At 47.7% G+C, this 24,005-nt stretch overlaps 1 protein-coding gene across 1 annotated transcript in view; it reads left to right on the top strand.

Moving 5' to 3' along the window:
- Positions 1-24,005, top strand: part of Pex14 (peroxisomal biogenesis factor 14) — a 136,477-nt gene that overhangs the window by 39,561 nt on the left and 72,911 nt on the right. The window contains 1 exon segment of the mRNA NM_172063.1: positions 17,238-17,322. Coding sequence (NP_742060.1) covers positions 17,238-17,322 — 85 coding nt within the window.

The following is a 24,005-nucleotide window of genomic DNA, read 5'->3' as shown; positions in this document are numbered from 1 at the left end:
CCTTTTTGCCAAACCTGATGGGATTTTTTTTACTGCCTCTTGATTCTTGTGCCTGAAATGTTACGTGGAATTGGTTGGGTTGTTTTTCTTTTAAAAATGTGTGTGTGTGTGTGTGTGTGTGTGTGTGTGTGTGCCCTATTTGCATGTTTGCCTTCATGGCAGAAAGGGATATTAGATCACGTTAGGGATGGTTGTGAGCCACATGTGGTTGCTAGGAATTGAACTCAGGACTTCTGTAGGAGCAGCTAATGCTTTTAACCACTGAGCCATCTCTCCTATCTGGAATTGTTTTAATTTGACCTAGACTAGACCTTGTCTTTTCTGATATCTTGGTTATTATTTATAACTGTTTTCAGACTTTGCGAAGTCCAAAGCCAATGTGGTTTTCCTGATCACAAGCTGCCTTATTACCACTTTCAGGAGAGAGGCTGCAGGCAGTGAGTCACATAGATTAGGAACAGGCTGGAGGGCAGGCGGGTGGGCGAGGGCTCACAGGGCGCTGCTTTTCCCTGCTGGGCTTATATCAAGGTTCAGTCCTGTGAGAACTTGGCCCCAGACCTGCTGTGTTTATTTCTTCCCAGAGATTTCAGAGTCCATCCCTGATTAGTGGTCCCCTCTCCCGCCCACATTCCACACTCACCCTGGCAGAGGGCAGAGGGAAGAAGGTAGAGCAGGTGAACCAGAGAACCAGGCTCTCTTTGGGTTCTGCTGGTCACACCCAGCAGTGCTTTCTCTTCTGTCAAGTTTCAAGAACTGTTTTATGGCCTTAACCGCATACTTGGCCCAAGTCAGATGAGGGTGGGCCGGACTGGGCAGTGGGGCGGAGACACCTTTGCTTCTGTTGGGTGCAAATGAGGCCGCCATGAGGCAGCGATCACACAGCGCTGATACGGTCAGCTCACCATGTACATCTCATATGCAGATTTCCTTTGAAGAGAGAGGAGTCAGGTTCATTAATTAAAGGAGTCTGGCTCAAGAGGCCTGTAATTAGAGGTGCTAGAAATCTGAATTTGAAGAGATCTGTGCAGCTGCATTTTGAAACTGCAGGGAGGTGCAGGCTGTCGGGCAGGAATGTGGCTGAACCAGATTTGGGAGGCTCAGCATATGGCAGAATTCTCCTTTAAACTTGTGTTCTTCCCAACTTTCTGTTCTGTTTTTCTTAGGCAGTTGGTGACTAAGTTCACACCAACAGGCTGGTCTAGTGGAGATGAAGAGGGCGTAAGGGAGCTTCTTTAGCTTCGATGCTGAGCCCTCTGCCCCATCTTTTTATTTTATTTTGCTTGATTTAGTAGCACTTTTTGTTTATTGTTACAAACTTTGATTTTGTTTGTTTTTCTTTTCATTCCCTGGCTATTCTGGGATGTGGCCAACAGCCAAAAGAGTTAGGGTGAGGAGGACAGAGGGGCTAGGCAGGGAGAGTCAGGGTGAAGAGGTGGACGAAGGCTTCTTCCCCTCTCCTTCAGAAGGGGAGGGAGGTGGTTGTGGGTGGGTGCATTCTGAAGACCTGTATGGTCAGGCACCGCCCAGGATTGTGGGCCCAAGATGCAGGAAGCTCTTTCTGCCTCCTGCTTCATGGTCTTTATAGACCTTGTCATCTGCAAAGGGTTGAAGCAACGGGTATGTGGCTTAGGGGACAGTGCTCTCCGTTCTTCTTACATTCTTGGGTACAGTGCACATACTGGGAAATCGGTGAGCCCTTCAGCCAAGGAATAGAATGACGACCTCAGTTCACTGCATTTACCATATGCAGATGTGATCCAATTAGATTGAAACCCATTTAGCAGAGTGGTTTTGTGAAATAAATAACTTTTGAAGAAAGGGCACTGAATGTAGAGAAGTGGTGTTTGTTAGGTGAAGGCCTGCTGCCACAGTGCTCTCCGCCTGCCCACCTCTTGCCCCAAGATGCTGATTCCCAAGCAGCCTGCATGGGGCTCTTTAACAGGAAAAATGCTCTCCGTCACTTCCTGGTACAGGAATTTCATCCTTGATTTACAGTACTCAGATTGTTAGCACTGTTGAAAGGGAAACGGTGTGAAGGTCCTTGTGTCCGCTTTGTCCTCTGTGGGAAAGAGGGGGCGAGTCGTGTTTCTTCCCTTGTGCCTGTCATAGCAGTGCCAGAGTTGGCCACGCTCCGTGTCTTTTCTTCACACTCCACACCGTATGCGGGTGGGGGGGACGATTTTGAGAGCCTAAGTCAGAATTTTAGAAGAGTAGCACACTTCTGAGATAGTAGAAAGGTTTCCCTTGCACCCTCTTTTTCTAGCCCCCCCTTCTCATCCCAGCCACAGCACACGCCAGATAATGCGCTGACTAGGTCTCCCTATTAGACGCTTGGTGCACTGGAGGCTGCTGTGCTCTCTGCTGGTCCTTTAGTGCACATGGGTGTGCTGCACTAAGTGGTCATGGCAGAGGGCAGTGAGAACTGTGGGGAGAGCACAGAATGCTCTCTGGAAGGAGAGTGCTTAAAAGCCAGAGGGGGCAGCGAGGTGCTGGGCTTGAAAGCACCTGGTGAAGATACTGGGACTCTCAGGACTGCGATCCTGAGTCCTGTCTCGGGGACCAGTGCTCTAGGCGTATAATAGGCTACCTGATTACAAAGGCGTTTTGGAGGCCACTTAGCCCTAGGCCAGGCTGTGTGTGCATTAGGCGCACTAGTCCTTTGCCGTGACGCTGGACTGCAATTGGAAAATTGCAAGTGTGCGTGCAGTCTTGCTTCAGCTGGGGTAGTGGGTGTTTCTACACAGACCATGCTCTGTGAGGCTTTCTCTCCGCCGTCCGACGTTACCTTATTTGGCGGAAAGGAGCCTTCTATCTACTAACGACTTTTAAAAAGTAATTTTTCTATTTATTTCACGTGATCCTTTTTCTCATCGTTGTGATTTAACATATTAATGTGCAGATAAATATAATGGTGACACATCCGGTCCTTGGGCCCGGCATGTTGGAGCAGAAAGAAATACCTAATTGCATCAGAACCACTAAGTTCATGTGTGTGGAGCCCATCAAGCTGAAAGCATCCAGACAGCATCTGCCGTTATCAAATCACTCACGACTCCAGCTAATTAAAATAGAGCTTCATTTTTCTGAACCATTGTTTGGCAGGAATTCGAAACGGGTCTAACCCAATTTCTGCGTGTTTATGAGCCTTTATTATATCAGAGGTACTTTTCTGTGAATGTACAGGGCACTGCTAAATGAATTGATCCACATAGTAGCACTATGGACTCACTGTGGGCTCACTGTGGGCTCACTGTGGGCTCACTGTGGGCTCACTGTGGGCTCACTGTGGACACTGTGGGCTCATTGCGGGCTTACTGTGGGCTCACTGTGGACACACTGTAAACACACTGTGGACACACTGTGGGCACACTGTGGACTCACTGTAAACACACTGTAGGCTTACTGTGGACTCACTGTGTGGTCTCTTTTCCAGCCCCTGGTTTCTAGACATTCTCCTGAAAGCTTCATGTTCTCTTTTTAGCTTTTGCTCTTTGTTTTTCTTTCTCCCCTTTTGTAGTAAAAAAAGTGAACTTTTACTTTTAGCTTTTCTTTTTCTTTCTTTCTTTCTTTTTTTTTTTTTAAGGAAAAACTGTTTCCTTAATGTTCCTTTTTCTTTTGGGTGCCATGATCACCTTCCTCAGTTCCTGCTGTTTTCTGTTCCCTCCTTCCTCCTTTCCTCCTGCCTCTTCTCCCTTTTGCACCTTTTGCCTTTTTGTCTCCTTTCTGCCCACCCCTCCCCTGGCAGTGTTCTGTGCCTTTGTCTCTGAGCCGGGAGATTGGGAGGAAGAGCTACCTGTGGGGGCGCAGCCTGCTGGCCAAGGGCCGTGATGTCAGCCAGTGCTGCATCTCTGTTTGCTTCTGTGCTTTACTTTTGGTTTTAAAAAGGTTTTCAAACCACACCTACTCCACTTTATAGTCTAATAGTCCTCTTTGAAGATGAAAGAGCTGTATATGCTAACTAATTACTCCTCGTAACCCTGGTGTGCGGCTGAGGCAGCACCAGCCCATTTCACAGATGCGGAAGCGGATGACTCTGAGAGGTCACTGAGGAGATTGGTGACTGCAGTAGAGCTAAATTGGGGCATCTTTGGCTTTGATTCTTGATGATTACATCATTGGGGAGTCACCTTTGCCTCCCCACGAGGCCGGTATTTCAGGTGAGATGCAGAAAGGTTTTCTCTTTCTCCCTTCTCTTCATGGCCTTGGAACCCCCTGGAGTTCTCTTGCAGTCTTCAGACATTAAATGAATTTCTAGGTGATTCCTGGGGAGAAGGATGCCAAGCCACTTTCGGGCTGGTAAAAACCCTGTCCATTACGGTCTCGGTGTGGAGTCACTCGCTCTGATTCCAGCAGCTTCCCGTAAATGTGCTCACGTCACACATGCTGGCCGCAGGAACCAGAGTGTTGTAGGAAGCGCTGCCATGTTTGATTGAATTTAGCCATTTTGGAATGACAAGTGTATGGAGTGGTCTCTCGAATTTCTGTGGCCTTTGTTACTGCTAATGGGTCCTGACATCACAGGTGTCGCTGGGCTCTCCAGAAAGGGCTTGGCTCCTGTCAAGCCAAAGAGCAGAATTCTCAAAAACCTTGGTGTGGTGAGACCCGTGCTTGCTGTGCTTACAAAGTAGAGAGGATGTGTCTGTGAAAGGGTTTCAAAATGTGGGTCGGGAAATACTGTTTTGTACAGTGAGAAGACTAGTGTGTGCCAGGGTCAAGAAAGGAGAATTTAAATCATTCTAAAGAGGGAGTTCTGACGGCCCAGCACTGACTGGATGCTCATCTGTAATGCCAGCAGCCTGGGAACCTGGGGTAAAGGCTAGCCTGGGCTGCATAGGGAAGGGGAAGGCAGTGAGCCTACAGGCTCTCTGGGGAGTGAGGAAATGAGTCCCCACCACCGTAAGCATTGAAGTAGAGGCTTGCGATCATTTGTCATGGTTAGTGAAGAGGGGGAGGCCTTGCTAGTGAGTGGGACCAGGTGGCCTCAGGTTGCTTTTGGCCTCTTCTTTGCCCTAGATTTTCTTGCTCCTTTTGATTTTCTACTGTGAGGCCTATTGTGAGGACACAGTGAATGCTCAGAAACTACTCATTATTTAATTGTTTGCTTCCTGATTCTTAATCTAACTTATGTAAAAAGTGCAGTTCAGAAAACCAGCGTCTGTTTCCACCCCTGCATACCACCCCCCCAGTCTTTCTGGATGGCCATGCCTTTCTCGGTGGCCATTGAGAACTGTATGAAAAGAACTAAACCAAAGCCTCTACAACTTCTGGATAGGAACGATTGCAAATGGATTGAATATGTTCCCGTTTTACTAAGCGTAGTGTCTAGTATATATTTAATCCTGATGACTTAGTATCATCATCTCAGATGTAAATGTTTATGTTGTGTTGTAAGCATAGGCCTGTTTCTAGTAAACCTTGTTGAAATACAGATGTGTTTTGTATTGGACCCTTCTCAGAATGGCTCACCATGCTAAGTGACCCCCCCCCCAAAGTATTAACTTTTAGGGTTTTTTGTTTGCTTCTCATGGATGTTCCTCTCTGGAGTTTGCTGTCAGCCCTTTCTGTTTTTCCTTCTGTGTCTGTGTTCTCTAGGTGGCCTCCTGCTTGTTAGCTGCCTTCTCCTGACATTGCATATCCAGGCTCGCACTAGAATAAGTAGTACCTATATGAGGATGTTCTCTGCATGGAAGATGGACGTTCCCACGTCTCTTGGTGGTACTTCTTTCTGCCTCCATGCCTAGCCCCACCCATCCTCCAGTTAGGTTAGTCCTTAAACAACAACAACAATAACAACAGTGACAACAGCAAACAAGGTCTTTGTACAGCCCTAGCTGTCCTAGAACTCCCAGAGATCCTTACAACCCTGCCTCCTGAGTGGTGTGATTAAAGGTGTATATACTGCCAAGGCCCACTAGATGTAATTTTTTTAGAAAAGAAAAAGTTGGGTCTTATCACTAATTTCTCATCTTTGAAATTAAAAAAAATTTTTTAAGATTTATTTGTAAGTACACTGTAACTCTCTTCAGACACACCAGAAGAGGGCATCAGAACTCATTACAGATGGTTGTGAGTCACCATGTGGTTGCTGGGATTTGAACTCAGGACCTCTGGAAGAGCAGTCAGTGTTCTTAACCACTGAGCCATCTCTCCAGCCCCTAATTTTTTTTTTTTTTTTTGATGAGTATATGTGTGCACACCCCTCTGCCTCCTCCCCTCCCTTCTTCTTCCTTTCCTTTCTCTGCCTTTCTCTTATGCTTGTGAGATGTGCCTGTGGATTTGGGGCCTGTAGGTATGGCGGTCAGAACAGCCTCAGGCATCTGTCCTCACTTAGCATTTTGTTTGAAGTAGAGCATCTCTTGCCTTGTCACTGCTTTCACCACAGTAGTGGGCCCATGAGCTTTCAGGGACTCTTTCTAACCCCGCTGTAGCCACCTGGGATTTCAGACACCTGCTGTCGTGGCTGGCTTTGTGTGGGTCGAGCATTCAAGCTGAGCTCCTTGTGCTTGTGCTGCTTCTCAGCCCTTTCCCAAACTAACTCTGTCCTAGGACTGCATCCTTGGCCCCGGTGGGTCTCGTAGACCTCCTAATGAAGTGGACTTAAATGAAATAATTTAGCTGCGCAGTGGTGGCACACTCCTTTAATCCCAGTGCTGGGGAGGCCAAGGTAGGCAGCTCTCCAAGCTCAAGGCCAGCCTGGTCTGCCGAGAGATCCAGGACAGCCAGGGCCACACAGAGAAACCTTGTCTCACAAAACTGAAAAGAAAAGAAGAAAATGGCACAGCAAGGGTCATGAGGGTCACATGGCACACAAGCAAGGGGCTTGGTCACGTGGTCCCAGCATAGGGAAGCACGGCACACTGTTATCAGCCGGACACTGGCTATGCTTTCTTCAGACCCAGCTTGCGTTCTGTCCAGCCCTGTTCCCTGCCTAGTTTAAGCAGACTGTGTATAAATAAGGAAATGTAGACACTTGTGTAAAGTTTAGAGAAAGTGACAGAGAGAAATGCTCTGCTGTCTGGTGAGCGGGTTGAGGTTTCTGGCCGTGGCCGTGGCTGTGGCCGTGGCTGTGTTTCACTCAAGGCCGATGCCCATGTCGTAGAAGCTTTAATCCTTTCAAAATTTACAAGAAATGCTGTTTCCTTTCAGTTACAAAAAAAAAAAAAAAAAGTCAAAGAGAGCATTTGATTTGAGGAAGCAAAAGTCTAGAAAATGTATCCGGGAGTCCTCGTCAATTTGAAGCATAATGAAATATAAAAAATACTCAATAAAAGCTCCTTTATTACTTTAACTGTTTAAATGTGGAGTTTTTAGCCATCAGGTTAATGTTTTGGTATCATTTTTTTATTTGATTGTGAGCACTTTTCCAGGTAGCTCTGCCACTCGAGAGCTAATCAGATTCCCCCAGATGAGTGGTGCTCGCTGCAGACTGACATCACCGCGCTCCCTCTCGCTCCGACGTTATTTTATTTGTCTTTCCTGTAAAAGTTAATAACTCCATGTCCATGTGTTCAAACAGTCAGGGAGAGAGAGAAGGGGGAGCGAGCAAAAGGCGTTGAGCGACGGTGTTTCAGGAAGCTAGTTTGAGGACATTTCGGGGACGCGTATGATTTTCAAGTATCTTACCCTAGAAAGAGAGTGCAAGGAATTAAGACCACAGAGCAGGGTGGTGATTCATAATTCTTTGGATAACAGGAGTGAACTTCCGTCTGTCCCCCACGCAGAGCTGGAGTTTGAAATGAGTTACCATTGATTTTGAGAAGGCTACTCAATAAAGCTGGCTCTTAATGGTGAGAACTGTGTGAAGTTGGCAGTGATGGTGTGTGCACTGCCTGCTCATTTGACCTGCCCTGGATGTGCGTGACTGTAAGAGCATCAGACCAACGTGCAGAAGCTCCTTTCACCTTTGTGGAGAGGACACAACTCTGTGCCCAACAGGGCTCTGGTAGGCCTTTGTGGGATCTTTTTTTTTTTTTTTTCCAGACAAGGTCTTACCACATAGACCGGGCTGTCCTAGAACTCACACAGATGTGCCTGCCTCTGCCCTCCAAGTTCAGGGCTAAAGGCTGGTGCCACCACATGCTACTGTTGCCACTTCTCCCTCGGCCACTGTTCCCCTGCCCCATATGTGTATATCTCTCTCTCTTTTTTTTTTTTTTTCCTTTCTTTTTTTTGGAGCTGGGGACCGAACCCAGGGCCTTGCGCTTGCTAGGCAAGCGCTCTACCACTGAGCTAAATCCCCAACCCCATGTGTATATATCTCTTAATAGCTGGAGTTGTTAATAACGGGAGTGAAAGGTTGCTGGGTGGTTCCAAGCCCTGAGAACTGTTACCCTGTGTGATGTGGACTTCCTTGCTGAGCTAAAGATATATAAATTGAAGTTTAATAGAAGACCTGCTTGAGGTGTTTTTTTAAATAATTTGCACCTTCATACTGAAAAGGGCCCCCTGGCACGGGTCTGGCATGGGTGTGAACAGCAGTTGTCCTTTCCTTACTTCATTCAGTACCTCTTCCTCTTGGGCATCAGAGGTCCCTCCCGCTGTGTTGGACAGTTTGGATGGGACACTTAGGGAGTTGTCTACAGACATGGGACTTGTGTTAGGGACTGTGTTATTGGTGTGTATGACCTAGCCATGAACTTGTTTCATGGGATATGAGGTCATCTGATGCCGCCGTCTAGGCCTGTGTGTGCTGAGGAGGGCACTTCCCTCAAGAGATGCTGCTCACATGCCACCATTTGAGCAGTACATTTTCAACTCCTGTATTTTACTCTAAGTTTGAGAGTCCTCAGGCTGGCCCTGCCCTCTCTGTTTCGATCACACTTCTGGAAGTCACACTGCTGCTTTTCTCTTGGGCCATAGAGGAGCAGCAGCAGCAGCAGCAGCAGCAGCAGCAGCAGCAGCAGCAGCAGCAGCAGCAGCAGCAGCAGCAGGGATCAGGGCTTGGTCATCATGGGTCAGCCACAGGTCTGCTGCTTGGTGGATCTGAAGGCCATCTTCTAATTTTTACTTTCTTTAATTAACCAATTAATTTTCTTTAATGTGTGTGAGTGTTTTGTCTACATGTATATCTATGTACTACTTGTGTGCCTGGTGTCTGCAGATTCAGGAGAGGGTTGGCTCCCCTGGACTTGGAGTTATGAGCCCTGGCATGGGTGCTGGGAGTGGAGTCCAGTCCTCTTAACTGTTGAGGTGTCCATCTCCCTAGCCCCAGAGTCATGGAACGTAAGCTGTTTATAGGCTGCGGCTGGTCTTTTTCTTTTTTTTAAATTCAAATCCTAGTTGCCCATTATTAGCCCTTTCACCCCTTAGCTATCTGTCAGAGGTGCTGGTTAGTGACTCCTCAGAAGGTTTTAGTTTATACAGACATTTCAGCACACTCCTGTAACGTCAGCATCTTGGGAGGCCGAGGCAGAAGGGCTGTGAATTCTGGGCCTGCCAGTGCATGTAATGGAGACAGAGCTTCCTGACCTGAAGATCCTCTCCCACGGAACGCACAAGCCCATCTTGCCCTGTGAACAGAAGGTGTCAAGCCCTCCAGAGGGAGTGCTCCACACGCCACCTGGTTGTCATTTATTTTGTGTCTAGCCCTAGGGATGACTTAATGCTTAAGGTTGCCACTTTCAGGGACACAACCTTTCTTTGTCCCTGTCACGGCCATACCACAGCTTAGTCATGCATGACAGGAGAGAACTTCATCTGGCCCAGACTTGAGGAGAAGTGGGAGCTGGAGTAGTTCTCCATGAGGTAAGCACCTGAGCGGAGCAGTGATAAAGCATAAATTCGGCAAGCAGCGGAGAGGAAGAACCTAGGTATTACCAGGAAGGTCCTGGGGACTGTGTGCTGCACAGCTTTAGTGCTGGAGTCACACACCACCTTCATTGTGAGCTCACGGTCCTCCTGAGGAGCAGCGTGGACACTGAGTCATTACATTCCTTTGGAGTGATTCAACTCAACAGCTTGACACCTTCATTAATTTTACAACACAAAGCCTGGGTGTTTTCTCCTTCCTCTTTAACAGTGCAGGGAGTTAGTGGGATATTGAAATTACAGGAGCAGGGGACGAGGAAAGGAGCAGGCAAGGAGCTATGGAGAGACACTGCTCTGGGCTTTGAGCTCCCTGCTCTCCTTAGTGCTCCCCGGGACCAAGTCCCCAACTCTTGCCACTCAGCTCTGACACATAAGCCTTTTATTTCTGCTCCTGGCGTGCCAGCCCGCTTGCCTTCTCTGCTGAGGTCCCTGCTCCCGTGATCCGTGTATGATGGCATTTCCCTCCTCTTTTCAGTATGGAGGCTATTACAGTTCCTTCTCTAAACAGGACTTCAAACAATCTGCTGCCAGTTGGATTTCAAAGCCAAGGAAAAGGCAAATGTCATCCTTTTTTTCTCCCCTCTTTGGGTAACTGCTTTGTTGACTGCATCAGAAATTAGAGGGGTTGCTGTGGAAATTCAGGTGGGGATGCGTGGGGACAAGGCATTTAAATGTGCTTTTCTTTCCGCCTAGAGGAGAAATCCTTTTCCTTCTCAACCTTTCCTAAAAAGGAACTTTGATCTTCTCAGCCCAGAGGCTGGGGTTTTCATTTCCTCTCTAGCAAGCCTGTGTGTTCCGCTCCTTCTGCAGTGCCGACAGACGGACGGACGCTCAGTAGTGTGCAGCATCTGGGTCCCTGCCCCGCGGCTGGCTGCTCTGTGCTCCAGCTTCCTCTGTGCTCTAAGTTGGCCCAGAGTCCTCTGCTGAGCAGAAAAACCTCTCCAAAGTCACCCGGTCCCCGAGACCACTGTCACTTGGTACTAAGTAGTGTGTGGTGGTTGGTATAAGGTGGTTGTCCGCCTGCCACAATCGTCTCTGGAAGAACTACTCCCATAAAACAACAAAACAGTGGCATTCTGGTGAGCAGTATTTTTAACTAGGGCCAAGGAAAAAAATGTGGATGACAGATATTTCACTTTGAAAGGTGGTTTTTGCGCATGTGAAGTTGCCACTTTTCATAGAGGCTTTTACTTCATTTATCAGTGTTTTAAGAGAGACCAGGGTCAATAATGCATGCTTTAGAATTCCCTAAATACAGATTTACACAATAGCCCCTAAAATATATTGTGTTGAATGGTGTCAACTCTTCTGTGCTTTTGCAGAGGTATTTTATTCTTTAATGTGAAAAACAAAAGGACCAAGGAAAAATAAAACAAAGGAAATTAAGGCCCACAGCATAATTACTGCAGGGCTGGAACCCACAGCAACAATAGGAAGGACACAATGACCACAACCAGGAAATTCCAGCTGAGAGGGAGACTCCTTCCTTTAACTCTTTGAGCACTGGGGCACTTGACTGTCCATCCCTTCCTAAGTTCAGTTCACTGTCTAGTTTGTGACTTCAGGCTCTGTGGACAGGTTTTCCTTTCTTCTGTTTCCTTTTCTCGTGGTTAGTATACGTTAGATAGAAGTGTGTGCACGCATGCTTGCATGTGTACGCTTGTGTGCTAATTTGTAGATAAATGGGCTAAAGTGAACCTCTCGATTTTGTAACCCTGAGAGGAGAAAGAATTTAAAAAAAAAAAACAACAAAAAACCCAAAACCCTGTCACTGTCATCTGTTCATTTTTAATGAGCAATTTTTTAAATAAAAGAGGAAAATGAATAGGTGTTGAACCAGCCCGTGATATGTAAATGCCAACTAGTAATTACCTAAAACCTCAATTTTCATTCTGTTTCATCTTGCAAAACATTTCATTTTCCCTGAGTGAAAACACTTAATTTGGGCTGTTTGAGTTAGCCGAGCGGCCACCTCTGGCCTGCGTCTCCACTGGCTCCGGCTAGGGGGCACTTTGGCTCTGTGCTTGGGTTCCTGACTGCATGTCCACCTCAAGGTTATTCCCCTCTTGCCATTCCAGTGGCTTTGCTCTGAGTGGCGTGCTGTGGCGCCCCTCCCCCTCCCTAGTCTGGTTTCGGGGAGTCTGTTCCTCCTTGTCCTTGCAGCAAATCGTATTGAATTTTGGCTGACCGAGCCTTCCTCTGCATATTAACTTTCCCTCCTGTACCTGGCTGTGAGACCCTTGGCTTTTCTGCATTGAATTTCACGCCCCGGTAGCAGCTTTCTGGAAGATCCCTTTCTTCCTTTCAGCTTCAGATATGTTGTTTCTATCTTTCTGTTTATTGCTGCTGTTTCTCATTCTGCGTATTACAGTTCCCACACACTGACTCTGTTGACACACCTCTGCCTTCCAGCATCCCCTTTCTTTTGCAGGCTCAGAGACTTTTTCTGCTTTGACTTGAGGTCTGTCATCTTTTGGATGTGTTCCTGCAGTGTCTTGGAATGTGCCTTGTGGTTGCCCCTGCTTCCTTCCCTTCCTGGCCTGTGTCCTACCTAGAAAGAGTGCAGAATTGAGAAAGAATAGAGAGCCTGACACTTTGAACTGTAGATCAGAGAGGAATCTGGGTGCAGAAAACCAGAATTATGTTGTCCTAGGACCCTGGATCCGAGTGTGCGTGCGCTGCCTAGCATCTCCAGGCACAGCCTCTTTAGTGAGATATATGGCTTCATAATTAGCCCGTTGCATTTTTTCACGAGTGCTAGCATCAGCGTTCTACGATGTGTTTCTCTGATTAACAGCTGCTTTGCAACTATTTCCTTGTGCCATGGACGACCGTATTTGTCAAGGAACTCCTGACAGAGTACTGATTTCTTACTAAAATGCAACATTCTGCTTCACCAGGGCTCTCTCCTCGCCACTGCCTGGCTTTTCAAGTCAGCCCTTGTTAAAACCGGAACTGGCTCTGCTCTAGCGCCTGTTAACAGGATTCTGGTGTGTCTGCTTTAGAGCTGGAGCGAGGAGCCTTTCACAGGCAATTTAATCTTGTGAGCAATGTGGGAGTGGTGAAGCACTGAAGTGGGGCTTCAGGCCCCTGTGCCGGTCATTTCCCCCCTGCCCTCTAGGTGCCATCTCTCTGGGTTTTAAAGGACATGGCTTAAGGATTGTTAAGGTCATTAATTTTTGAACATTTTTTAATATTTTAAGCTGGCTAATGAATGCTCACATTTTAGGAGATAGATGTGTATGTAGTACACAGGAGTGCTGGAGTTGGTGACATTCCAAATAAGTGTCACCAGAGAGAGTGCATCAGGGCTTACTGTCAGGTGCAGAGTGCCTGAGACTCCCTCAGTCCCCGGTTTGTTGGCAGGCAGACTCTGACTCCCGTCCCCCTCAAGCAGAAAATAGCGTGTGCTCTGAAGATTACAGTGGGTGGGTCTTTTGTGGAGAATGGCGAACATAGGAGTGTCTCTTCAGTGGAGACTGTCAGGACCCTGGCTCTCCCTATCAGGCTCCGAGCACCGTGTAGCAGATCACTGAGCGGAGAGCATGGCGCTTGGTGGTGGTGCAGTTGGCCGTGTTCCTGCTCAGTTGGCCCAGCTACCTTAACCCAAGAGTATTTTACAGCCTGAAACCAACCCCAGCCCCTCCTGAGTAATTGTCAGGGATGCCGACGTAACTGCAGAGAGGAGACTCTGTCTTCTCCGCTTTTCCTGTAGCTTTAAAGGGATGAGCAGTGAAATTACAAACTTTCCTAAAATCACGGAGTTGGTGGTTGGCAGAGTTACTCTGTTTTGCCCTTTGGAACAATTGGGGGAAATGAGAAACTTTGCTTCTGATTGTTCTCAGAGTTCATCTTTAATTTTAAAAATCAAACTAGCTACTGCTAATTTGAGGTACACTCATTAACAACTCAGCCTAAGAGTGAAGGGCTTGACTCCACAGCAAAGAGGCTCGGGAGCGCTGTGCCTGAATTCTCTGGGCTCAGCGCACTCCCACAGCATGTGCAGTAACGTTCCCAGCTCCATTTTACATCTTTGACATTGAGGCGGAAGATTTGGCCTGAATTTATGTAATTTAGTTGGGCACAAATATAACCCATGAATAGTCACATTCATCCTCTAATTAGAAAATCAAATGATAATCCAGGATAGGCCGCAGGCTCCCCATCACTAAGTCCAACAAAAGCATGCTGTGTGCGTTGGCCCTCTGCAGAGGGAAGTCAGTTGGACTGTTTTGTGAAGTGGATGAAAAGTGCCCAACAGGAGGCTGCTGAGAGGCCCAGACTGAGCACCTTGGAGTTAGTGTAGTGGGCAAAGACCTTTGCATTATGGGTAGGGAGTTTTGGGATGTCTTTTACCATCAACACATGAATCATAGGGCTATAAAACTCTAGATTAGAGAAGTCCTTTACTAGCACCCTGTCAATGTGCTAGTGTCTTGTGGGGAGGGAGGGGAAGAAGGAAGAGTGGCTGAGAGATAACCAGTGAGAGGAGGAGAGGCTTGTGTGTGCTCACACTTGCACAGAGCTGCTTAGCTGGGTATCTCTCTTGTTCAGCACATTATGGGGAGGCTATTAGTTTGGGTGCTTTATACTTTTGCATCTGGTGTAGAAGTATCGATGCTGTTAAATATGTGATTTGCCTGTCGCCTGCATTTCCAGACAAAGATCAAGGGGATCATAAACAAGCCTCAAAAACACTTTATGTAGGTGCTTGGCGGAACTATTTTATATGACGTGAAATTAGTGAGTGGAAACTTTAAAAGAAATTGTTCATATTTTTGCAAGTTTGAAGTGTGCCGGGACTTTGTCAAATTCCCGTTAAAATAAATACGTCAATTTCATCTCCCTTCCAAATTCATTTATCTTGCTTTTTTAAAAGGTGTTTTCTACTTTACCTGATGTTTAAATTGGATTCGCTCGTTTATGCTGTTCTTTGCTCTCTCCCCCACGTTTTCCTTAAATGAATTACTAATGGCAGAGCATCCATCACTCCTCTCTGCAGCCACTTTAAGGAAAGCATGGTGATCTAAACCTTTTAACCTATTAAAGATGATTTTTCCCAATTGAATCAGACCCACCACAGGTGTAATAACTAATCATTTAAACTACACCTGCTATTATGTATTTTTAAGCCATTATGCGTGTTGGATAGATGATAATTCATGTTTATTGCATTGTCCGATGGATCCGTTTTGCCTACACTGGGCTGATTAATGTATTTAAAGAAATAAGAGATGCAATTTTTAAAAAAAAAATTGATGGAATGCGCCAAGCACTGCATTGAGTGCACCATTAAACCCATCAGAACTTTGCTCTCTGACCAGAAATGCATATCCCAAGGACTGTATTAAAAGAGCAAGGTGAAACCTGGGCGTTTTAGTGGTGCGATTCTGCCTTCTTGCTCTATCACGGCTAGTTTTGGAAGGATGCAGGAAGGCTTTTTCTTTGTATGGGTGAATGGTAGGGGCTGTGTGGTTCACATCTCCTGCCCAAGGCCTGTTCATCCACATTTCCTGTGACACACAGTCCACACAGCACAGCCACAGAGCCTGCTGCGTGATGCCAACACTGCCATTTTCTCCCACGGAGAAAGTGTATTATTTTCTCAGGTGAACACAATTATCCCTGAGCCGTCTGAGTGGTGCGGATTGGTGTTGACCCCAGAAGGCCTGTGTGATGTGTACCTGTCCCCTCTCTTCCTGGAGCATAGCGTATCTCCCCCCGCCCCCACCTGTCCTCCTTCCTCTCCTTCCTCTCTTTTCATCCCCCTTTCTCCTTTGCTCATTCCTTTTTCTTTTTTTCCTATTTCTCCTCTTTCTGTCTTTCCTCTCATACTTCTCCCTCTCCAGTCTCTTCACCATAATGTTGTAGAGGTTTGTTAGATGTTTTTCTTTTTTTCCCCTGTAAGCTGAGGTGATCTACTTGAGAGGGTAAGCACCATTTTGGGGGTTCTCTTTAGCCTAGAGGCTAGAGTTGTCCTGTAGTCTGTGGCGGTGGTCAGGGCTGTTTGGGATGTTGGAGGCAAAGCATTACCCCCAGGGAGCCGGGCTTGGCTCTTGAGATCAGTAGTGTCTATGAGTGATAGGTCCAGACCTGGAAGGCCAGCGCACTGAACCTAACCTTCGGGAGAGGGTTTATCTGCAGAATAAGGAGTTTCTCTGGCTTTCCTCCTCTTCTCTTCCTTTCTGATCTGTCTTTATTTCTTTGTTCCTGAGAACTCTGGTCTCAGGAGGGGATGTGCAACCTGAACGTGACTCCCAATCACAGGGCTTGCTGTTTGAATCTCTGCTCAGGGTTGCCCTTACTGTAGGATCACAGAAACATCCTTACTCCTGGCCCCCAAGAAGTGAGCTGCAAGACCCGTTAGCCTTACCTTAACAGGAGACCATGCTTTCTTTTGGTTTCAATGTGGTGAGTAGTGCTAGCCATTCTAACTAGCCTCCCTTTCCCACTGGAGCAGCTTGGTACTTCTTGGTCTGTAGGACCAGTGTCTGCTGGTGACTGGCAGTCAGGCAGTGTGTAAGCCATGCTTTGCATGTGCTGAGCGGTGTGGAGGTTAATGCTTCTTTCTTCCCTCCTTGACTGTGTGTGTCTATGGAGATTCATGAAATAATATTCATATGGGGGTAGGTACACATTCTGTTACTGTATCGGCTTATAGCCAGGAAATCGCAAACTTGGCCCTTTGAAGGCTCATCAGAATTCATTTCCTTTGCATTGGAGGGACAGTGTGGCCAGCCATGTGTGTGTCTTCTTTACAGACCTCCTTCAGCTCCAGTCCTTTGCCAGGTACGATGCAGGGAGCGTCATCTCTTCCCTGCCGTTCCTTACCGTGTAGTTGGGGAGGCAGCGTGAACATGAGAAGAGAAGACAGTATAATTATGTCTTCAATTATATGGTACACACTACAGCACTGAAGAACTAAAGAGAGAACAGGAGGATCAGAAGGGCTTGCTGATTTAGGGAAAGCTGGGGGGAGTCAGATCACACTGTATAAGGGCCTCTCTCTCCATTTCTCTCTCTTTCTGTGTGTGTGCACATGTGTGTATGCACATGTGTATGTGCATCTGTGCAGAAAGTGTGCTTGGTGTATTGTGTGATGTGTAGACAGGTAGAGATGGGCGTTCCTGGCACTCAGAGAGTAACTGACTTAGCATGGCCGAAGCAGAAGCTGGAGGCAGGAGGACAGGAAAAGTTGAGTGCAGGTGCAAAAGCAGAGCCAAGGAGATGAGATTTGTTCTCTCAGATACAGGGAGCAGTGAAGCCAGGAGACACCTAGCCTTCTACTCAGGTGGATTTCTACTGTAAGCAGGTGTTTGCTATCTATGATCCCAGCAGTATCATTCTGTCTGTGGCCCTGGGAACTCAAGATTTCTGGTGTTGAATTTCAGATTACTGAAGCTTACTCTCTGTTTTATCTCCCCCACCAGATTGCCACAGCAGTGAAGTTCCTACAGAACTCTCGGGTCCGGCAGAGCCCACTTGCGACCAGGAGAGCATTTCTTAAGAAGAAAGGTACAGGTTTTCTTGGCCTGTAGAGAGGGGCTGGGGCTGGGGCTGGGGCAGCTGAAAGTCACAGCTGGAGACAGGTGCTGACCACATGAGGGGCTGCTCACAGCTGTCCACATGGAGGGTGAGAGACCCTCCCTCAGCGGAAGGTATATTCCTTCACTCACAGTGGAGCAGAGAGGTTACAGGATCTAAACTAAACATCACAGCACCGTGGGCAGCCAGCACCCAGTAGCCGAGCTGCCCTTCGCATCACACCGAGGACTCCTGCTCTCTGGTCAGTCCGTCGGTGACCCTGACTACAGAGTGACCTGCTTGGGCCAGGAGAGGTCAGCTGCTTCAGTAAAGTCCACAGAGAAGCAAAGGACAGGGGAATGTGGTGAATCCACACAGTCAGGGTGAGGTCAAGTCAGGGGTCTGTCTGATTTCAGATTGTAGTGGTAAATCCCTGGGTTTTGCGGCATTTCTGTGAGCTGGGATAAAGTGGATTCTGACTGGTTCTGTGTTGTTAAAGCAGATAGAACCTATTCTGTTTTGTTGGAATTTAGGATTTAATTAATTAATTAATTTATTTATTTTTGTAAAGCAAAACCAACCAAAAAAAAAAAAAAAGAAAAGAAAAAGGTGGACTTTTCATTCTTAGGATAGACACTTGCTTTTCTAGAGATCTAGGAAGCTACTCACAGGATTTTGTGTAGCACTGGGGAGAGGGGTGGCATTCTTCACCTCAAAACTATTTTTTCTTTAAAAGCTAGAATATTGGCCTCAAAATTCTAGCGGTTCTGTAAATTTGACTGGAACAGAGACGATGGGATGTTTTCCTTGCACTTTCCCTCTGAGCACCCTGTAGTGTCCCTCTGAGCACCCTGTAGTGTCCCTCTGAAGCGCTGCTCCAGGGCCACACTCACAGGTCCAAGCATTTCAGTCACAGCACTGCTTAGCAGCAGATGCAGGCAGGGTCCCCATGAAGGAGCTGCATGCATGCTGGCAGCATGGTGCTCGCCCCATCATTAGGAGATTATTAAAATTTGGAGTGTGCTGGCTGGCCTCTCTCCTTCGCAAGCATCATGGCATAGAAGAGATTTTCCTTGAAATATGTGTACCTATAGGGAGTAATTAATCATAAAAGCTCTGGGACCTCAGCTCTCTCATCAAAGCATTGAAGCAGGGGAAAGCTGAGCCTAAAAGCTGAGCTGATTACCCGGGGTAACCTGAGACAAAATCTATGGTTGCTGAGAGATCCTTAGCCCAGTACATTGTGCAGTATTATAACTGTCTGATCGTCTCCTCCACCGACAATGACCAGTTAGTCCTCATTTTCTCTCAAACGCAGCTGGGTTAGAATTTCATTTGCAGAAGGTATTTAGAGCAATTTAGAGACAAATGTCTCTGGTGTTTGCTCGGCACTTCCCCACCGCAGGCTTTGCTGAGCAGTTTTAGTATCAGGAGCTCCATCTAATCTGTTTAATTTTAATAAATCCCTGACTGGGAGAGGGAGAGAGAGAGTGAGAAGAGAGACTCTGGACCAAATACTCCTTTTGAGTCACTTGGCTCATAACCACTCGAGAGGGGACTGACTTAGGCGGTCATTGTTTGTTGCTCTTTGAAGGAAAGAAGGAAAGGAGGAAAGAAACCCGGTTGATTGATTAATCAGTTTGCCCAGGAGTGAGCATCCACTCCGTGTCTTGCCCTGATCTCTCTCTCCACTGGGAATTCACTGAGAGGAGAAAAGATAAGACCCTGTCCTCACAGAGCTTGTGTTCTAACAGGGCGGGGCAGGACAGGAACAAATGAAGTCCGTGGTGTGTCAGGTGCAGGTGCCAGGGAAGAAACAACAGGGGCTGGAGATGCGTGCAGTGTGAGGCCGCAGCGCGGGACTGGAGGGGAGGCTTTGCTTTTAAAGCTGGTGGACGACCCTGTGTGCAGAGGTGTGAAAGGTGTACATTTGTGGGTGCAGCGACTCCTCATTCTCGGTCGTCTGTAGGAATTTGGGTGTTGGGAGCCCGGAAGGCTCCCAGCTCTTGTTGCTCTACAGAGAGCCACACTGGTTTACCTTGTGCTTCAGCCTAGAATCACTGCTGCTAATCACCCATCCCCAGCATCCTCTAGCTCCTCAGCTGGTAATTATCCATGTCCGAGGTGAGTCCCCGCACAGTAAGCTCTGGCAGGACCCGCTCTGGGCAGAGAATTCCAAGGTTTGATCGGTGTCTGGGGAAGAAAAGGCCCTTCTCGGATTGAAACTTCACTTTTTACGTTTTCATTATTCCTTGGTCAGGCTCACACAGCCCGGATGCTTGACACTGCTATGATGAGGAGGAGCAAGGGCAGCTAGCTACCCTGTCCCTCACATACTATGGAAGGAGAGGGCGGGGCGCTGGAGGGGAGGGACTGAAACCCTGACACCCTTGCTATAAGGCCTTCTCTGGCAGGGCCGTGGCAGTGGGGGCTTGGGGCGCTGTCTGGGGAGAGCTCCCAGCTCCCATAGCCTCCTTGGCTTTTCCTAGCAATGTCACTTTGGGGAATTGCAGGGAGCACTGACTTGAATTATAATCTGACTTTCTTTTTTTTTTTTTTTTTTTTTTTAATAAACATCTCTTTCTTGAAAAAGCAAATCCAATTTTGCTTTTCTTTTAATATTATTTAATATTTAATATAGAATTGAAGTCCCTATAGTACATGTCAGATCAGTGGAAAATGAGGGTTACTTTAGGCATATCAGCTGAGTTTGTTTTATTGTGAAACCACAGCCCCAAGCAGAGGCTGCACTGTGCCTTGGTTACTGACAGGTTATGCGTTGAGCACTCTGATGGACAGCGAGGGGTGGACTAAGATGGGAAAGCGTTGGTCTGCAAGGCTCTGTCTTCTTGGTTTGTTGTTGTCTGTTTTGTGATCTCTTTTAAAGTCAGAATATGGAGTCATTAATGAGAACATGAAGTTATTAGAATCATTTATCATTCTCTTTGAAGTTTGAATTGCCATTTTATGTAATTTACAGCAATTCTCCCTATTACCAGGATTGTTTTTTCTTTTTTGGAGGACAGAGAAAAGCAGCTGCTCACCTTCAGAATGAGCGTTTTGCATTGTGTCAGCTTCCTGATTCTGCAGATGACACATCCGCGGTGGGCTCAGCCACACGTGTCAGCAGCTGGACTGTACAGGGTGGAAGCCCTCATGACGCTGCTCTGTTTGGACACTTCTCTTGCCAGAGTAGCGCAGGATAAGAGGCAAGCCACTTCCCAACATGTTCGCAGGCTGAGTACCGGTTGGACAAATGAGATACCTGTGACTGAGATACAGGGGACGATGCGGTGGAGGAGGGGACAGAGTTGCCAGTTGACTGCTCTGGTGTTGCTCTTAAAACCAGCCTAAGCTCGTGTGCGTCCGCCTTCCGAGCTGGGGAGGGGGTGCTCCTCCCAGGTGTTCAGGCCAAGGGCTCTTCCTGTCCATCCAGGACTCTGCTCTCTTGAAGGGTAGAGTGCAACGCATCCTTCTGTCCTGGACCTGGAGCCCCGATAGCAGAGCTGCCTGCCTCCTTGTGGACATGAACTTGGGGAAGAAAGCATCCCAGTGGTCAGCCTTGGTGGTGCGGTAGAGGGGAAGGGCTCCTCTCTCTGGAGTCCTTTAAGGAAGAGTAAATTCTCGCACAGATTTCAATTTAACTCTCTTTTATTACTTTTCTTTTTTATCATTTACGTCCATTTCATGAGGTAGTTTGCATGTCCTTGAATGGAATCTCGTTACCATGAAAGCTTTTTTAGCATTGATTTCATAACAGTCTTAATTTAATAGCTCCGTCATTACCGAGAAGCTCTGGGAGAGGGCCTGGCTTTCCAGGTCACTGACCTTTTAATTACAAACCTTGTTCTGATGGCCAGGTTATCGACTGGACAGCTCCCAGATTGTGCCCCAGGATGAAAACGAAAATAACTATTTCCTCCCCCATCTCCAGGAAAAAAGTAACCTCTTGTGTTTCTAAAATTAATTTTCTCCTTCAGCTTTACTTTATAATTAATTCTTTAATGTGTCTTAGTGAAACCAGGAGTCTTTTTATGGAGCTTTTGTTCCTGGAGCTGGGGTCCAGCCAGTAGCTTAGGAGCAGAGGATGGACATCTCGCCAGCACCACCCCTGCTTGACTGCGGCTGAGCTGCACAGAGCAGGGTTGGCCTTGGGGGGGGGGGCGTGACTGACGCTTTCGAATCTTTGTTCATGAGACACGCACTATGGCATCAAGATTTAGATTCCTTCAGTGTTTGCTGGAGTAGTTGAACTAGGTACATCACAGACATCTTTAAAGTTGTTTACTGAGACTCCCTCCCTCCCTCCCTCCCTCCTTCCCTCCCTCCCTTCCTTCCTTTTTTTGTGCTGGGGATCAGACCCAGGGTCTTGGGCATCCTAGGCAATTGCTTCGTTACTGAGCCCCGTTTTCAGGCCCAGGTGAGTGGTTTTCGCCCTGTGGTTGCTGTTAGCCGTGGTTTGCTGGAGGAAAAGTACTCATGACTGACGAGCTGTGCTGCACAGACTTGGTGAGAACAGGATGGTCTAGGTTTTCTGTCACAGGCTGTAGTGATGGAAACACCAGGACCATGCACAGTGGAACAGCAATCCCAGTTTGCCCTGTTGCTCTGGTGGGCACTGATTTCCTGTACTGATAGCCTGGAGAGTGAGGCAGCGAGAATGACAAAGATCAGGCATCTTAGGAGGCAGAGGAAGACGGCAAAGTGAGAAGTGGCCCACACCATAGGCCCACAGTCAGCTGCAGGGGATGGCACCTTCCTCTCACTTCCTGCTTGTTTTTTCACCCTGAGCCCTGCCCTGAGTGGGGGTGTACCCTGCAGGTAGGTGAGGCGGCCGGCCGGAGCAGACAGAGCCACGTGGCACTGCGTGCCTGTTCTGAGGATGATTGAGCTTCTCCATCCATCTGTTGTGCACGGACTGCCTTCCCTCCCTGCCAGTCTCGCATCTGCATATCCGTCACCTGCTGCTCTGGACCAGCCTATTCATCATGCCGACTGGTTTCTCCCCATCAATTTTCCTGCTCCCCCTTGTTATCCAAACTTGTCTTAAACTCCACAGATTTTTTTCAGTATACAGGAGAGACCTATGCCAGCTGAAGCAGCTTTGGCTCTGGGAACAGACATGCTGCGGTGTGTGATGTCATGCTGGCATTTGCCGTCCCAGTAGAGCTGTATAGTTTCCTCTACAGAAGTGCTCTGTGTGGGGCTCTTGAGGATTTGAGCAGAAAGGATTGGAGGGGTTCTCTTGTAAACTCTGTGCCTTCCAGGTACTGCACAAAGTTGCAGTAGCGACACTGCCACATGTCTTGTGTTACTAAAACTTAATTAAAAAAAATTTTTTTTTACTTCTTGGAATATTGAAAATTTAGCCAGAGACTGGCAAGATGGCTCTGAGTAAAGAGCCATGTAGGCCTGGTGACCTGGAACCTTCCTTAAGGTAGGAGGAGAGAACTGAGCTGTCCTCCGACCCCATAGGTGCACACGTGCACCAAGCATGAGAACACTCAGTGAGGAGTGCCGGTCCCCAGGCTCCGCCCCTTTCCTCCCTGAAGGATGCTGTAGTCTCTGATGTCTAGAAGTGACCTAGCGTGCAAGCATGTGCCTCAGCATCCCCCACTGTTACGTAAACGTGGGACAAAGAAAGCTTACTTTCTTTGGTTGTGTTTGGATGTTTCATAGGACGGTGGCCACTCAGATGCTCGGCTTTGATTTGGCACCTACTGTTTGCAGAGTGTTATTATGCACCTGCTTATGTGGTAGACCCTGGATAGGAGAAGGGGCGGAAGTTGGCAGTCAGGGCAGTAAGGTGAGTGTTAGGCTCACTCGGGGAGCTCAAGGACAGTCATCTCGCTTGTTCTCACGAGCACCTCAGTTCCTAGGCAGTAAAAACAGGTGCAAGGCTAAGGAGGTGGATGGCTACAGTTAGAAGATGCCAGGATAGCCACCCCATCTTCAGCCCCTTTTAAAAAGTTGCAGTTGGTTATTCCGGTCTAGTGATGCAGTGGGCAGCCTCTGACTGGAGTGCAGGTGGGTGTGTGTCCTTTGTTTCCAGGCTTCTGTGTAGTCAGAACTCTTCCCCCAGTCCGCAGGGTCATCACAGCTTGATTGTGAACTAGGTTGGAGGGAAGCCTGGGCCCCAGATGAGGAAGGATGGGCAGATGGGCAGGACATGTTCACGATGGGAACTCTTTCAAGGGGACGGACCATTAGCAAGGAAAGAACTGAGGCGCATGGCATAAGCAGCAGGGTGCGGCCCCCAGCCAGGCTCCTGCAGTAAATGTGGATGCGATGCCTGCAGTCCTGGGGCAGGCGGGGCCCTGGGAGATTGCTGAGGAGGCTCCTGAGTGCATCCTGTTTGAGACCTGGGCTGGGGTGGTGGCAGTAGAGGTGGAAACAGAAATGGCAGCTTTGTTTTGTTTGAGACAGGGTCTTGCTGTGTGTCCAGGGCTGGCCTTGAACTCCTGGTGTTCCTGCCTTAGCCTTCTAGTACTGGGATTAGGAGTATGCACTATAACCTCTGATTAGAATTTATTTTTAAGTGAAATTACACAGCATGTATGACTTTCCCACTCAGTGTAGTCCTTTTGAGGTTTATCTGTACACTGTGTGCCAGCAGTTGTTGGGCTGTATTAGCTTACCTGCTCGCTCACTGGACATTAGGGTTGTTTCTAGTT

The sequence above is a fragment of the Rattus norvegicus genome, chromosome 5 (genome assembly GCF_036323735.1).
Source record: "Rattus norvegicus strain BN/NHsdMcwi chromosome 5, GRCr8, whole genome shotgun sequence".
Classification (NCBI taxonomy): domain Eukaryota; kingdom Metazoa; phylum Chordata; class Mammalia; order Rodentia; family Muridae; genus Rattus; species Rattus norvegicus.
The sequence above is the reverse complement of the archived record's forward strand: the minus strand, read 5'-3'. Positions and strand labels throughout refer to the sequence as shown.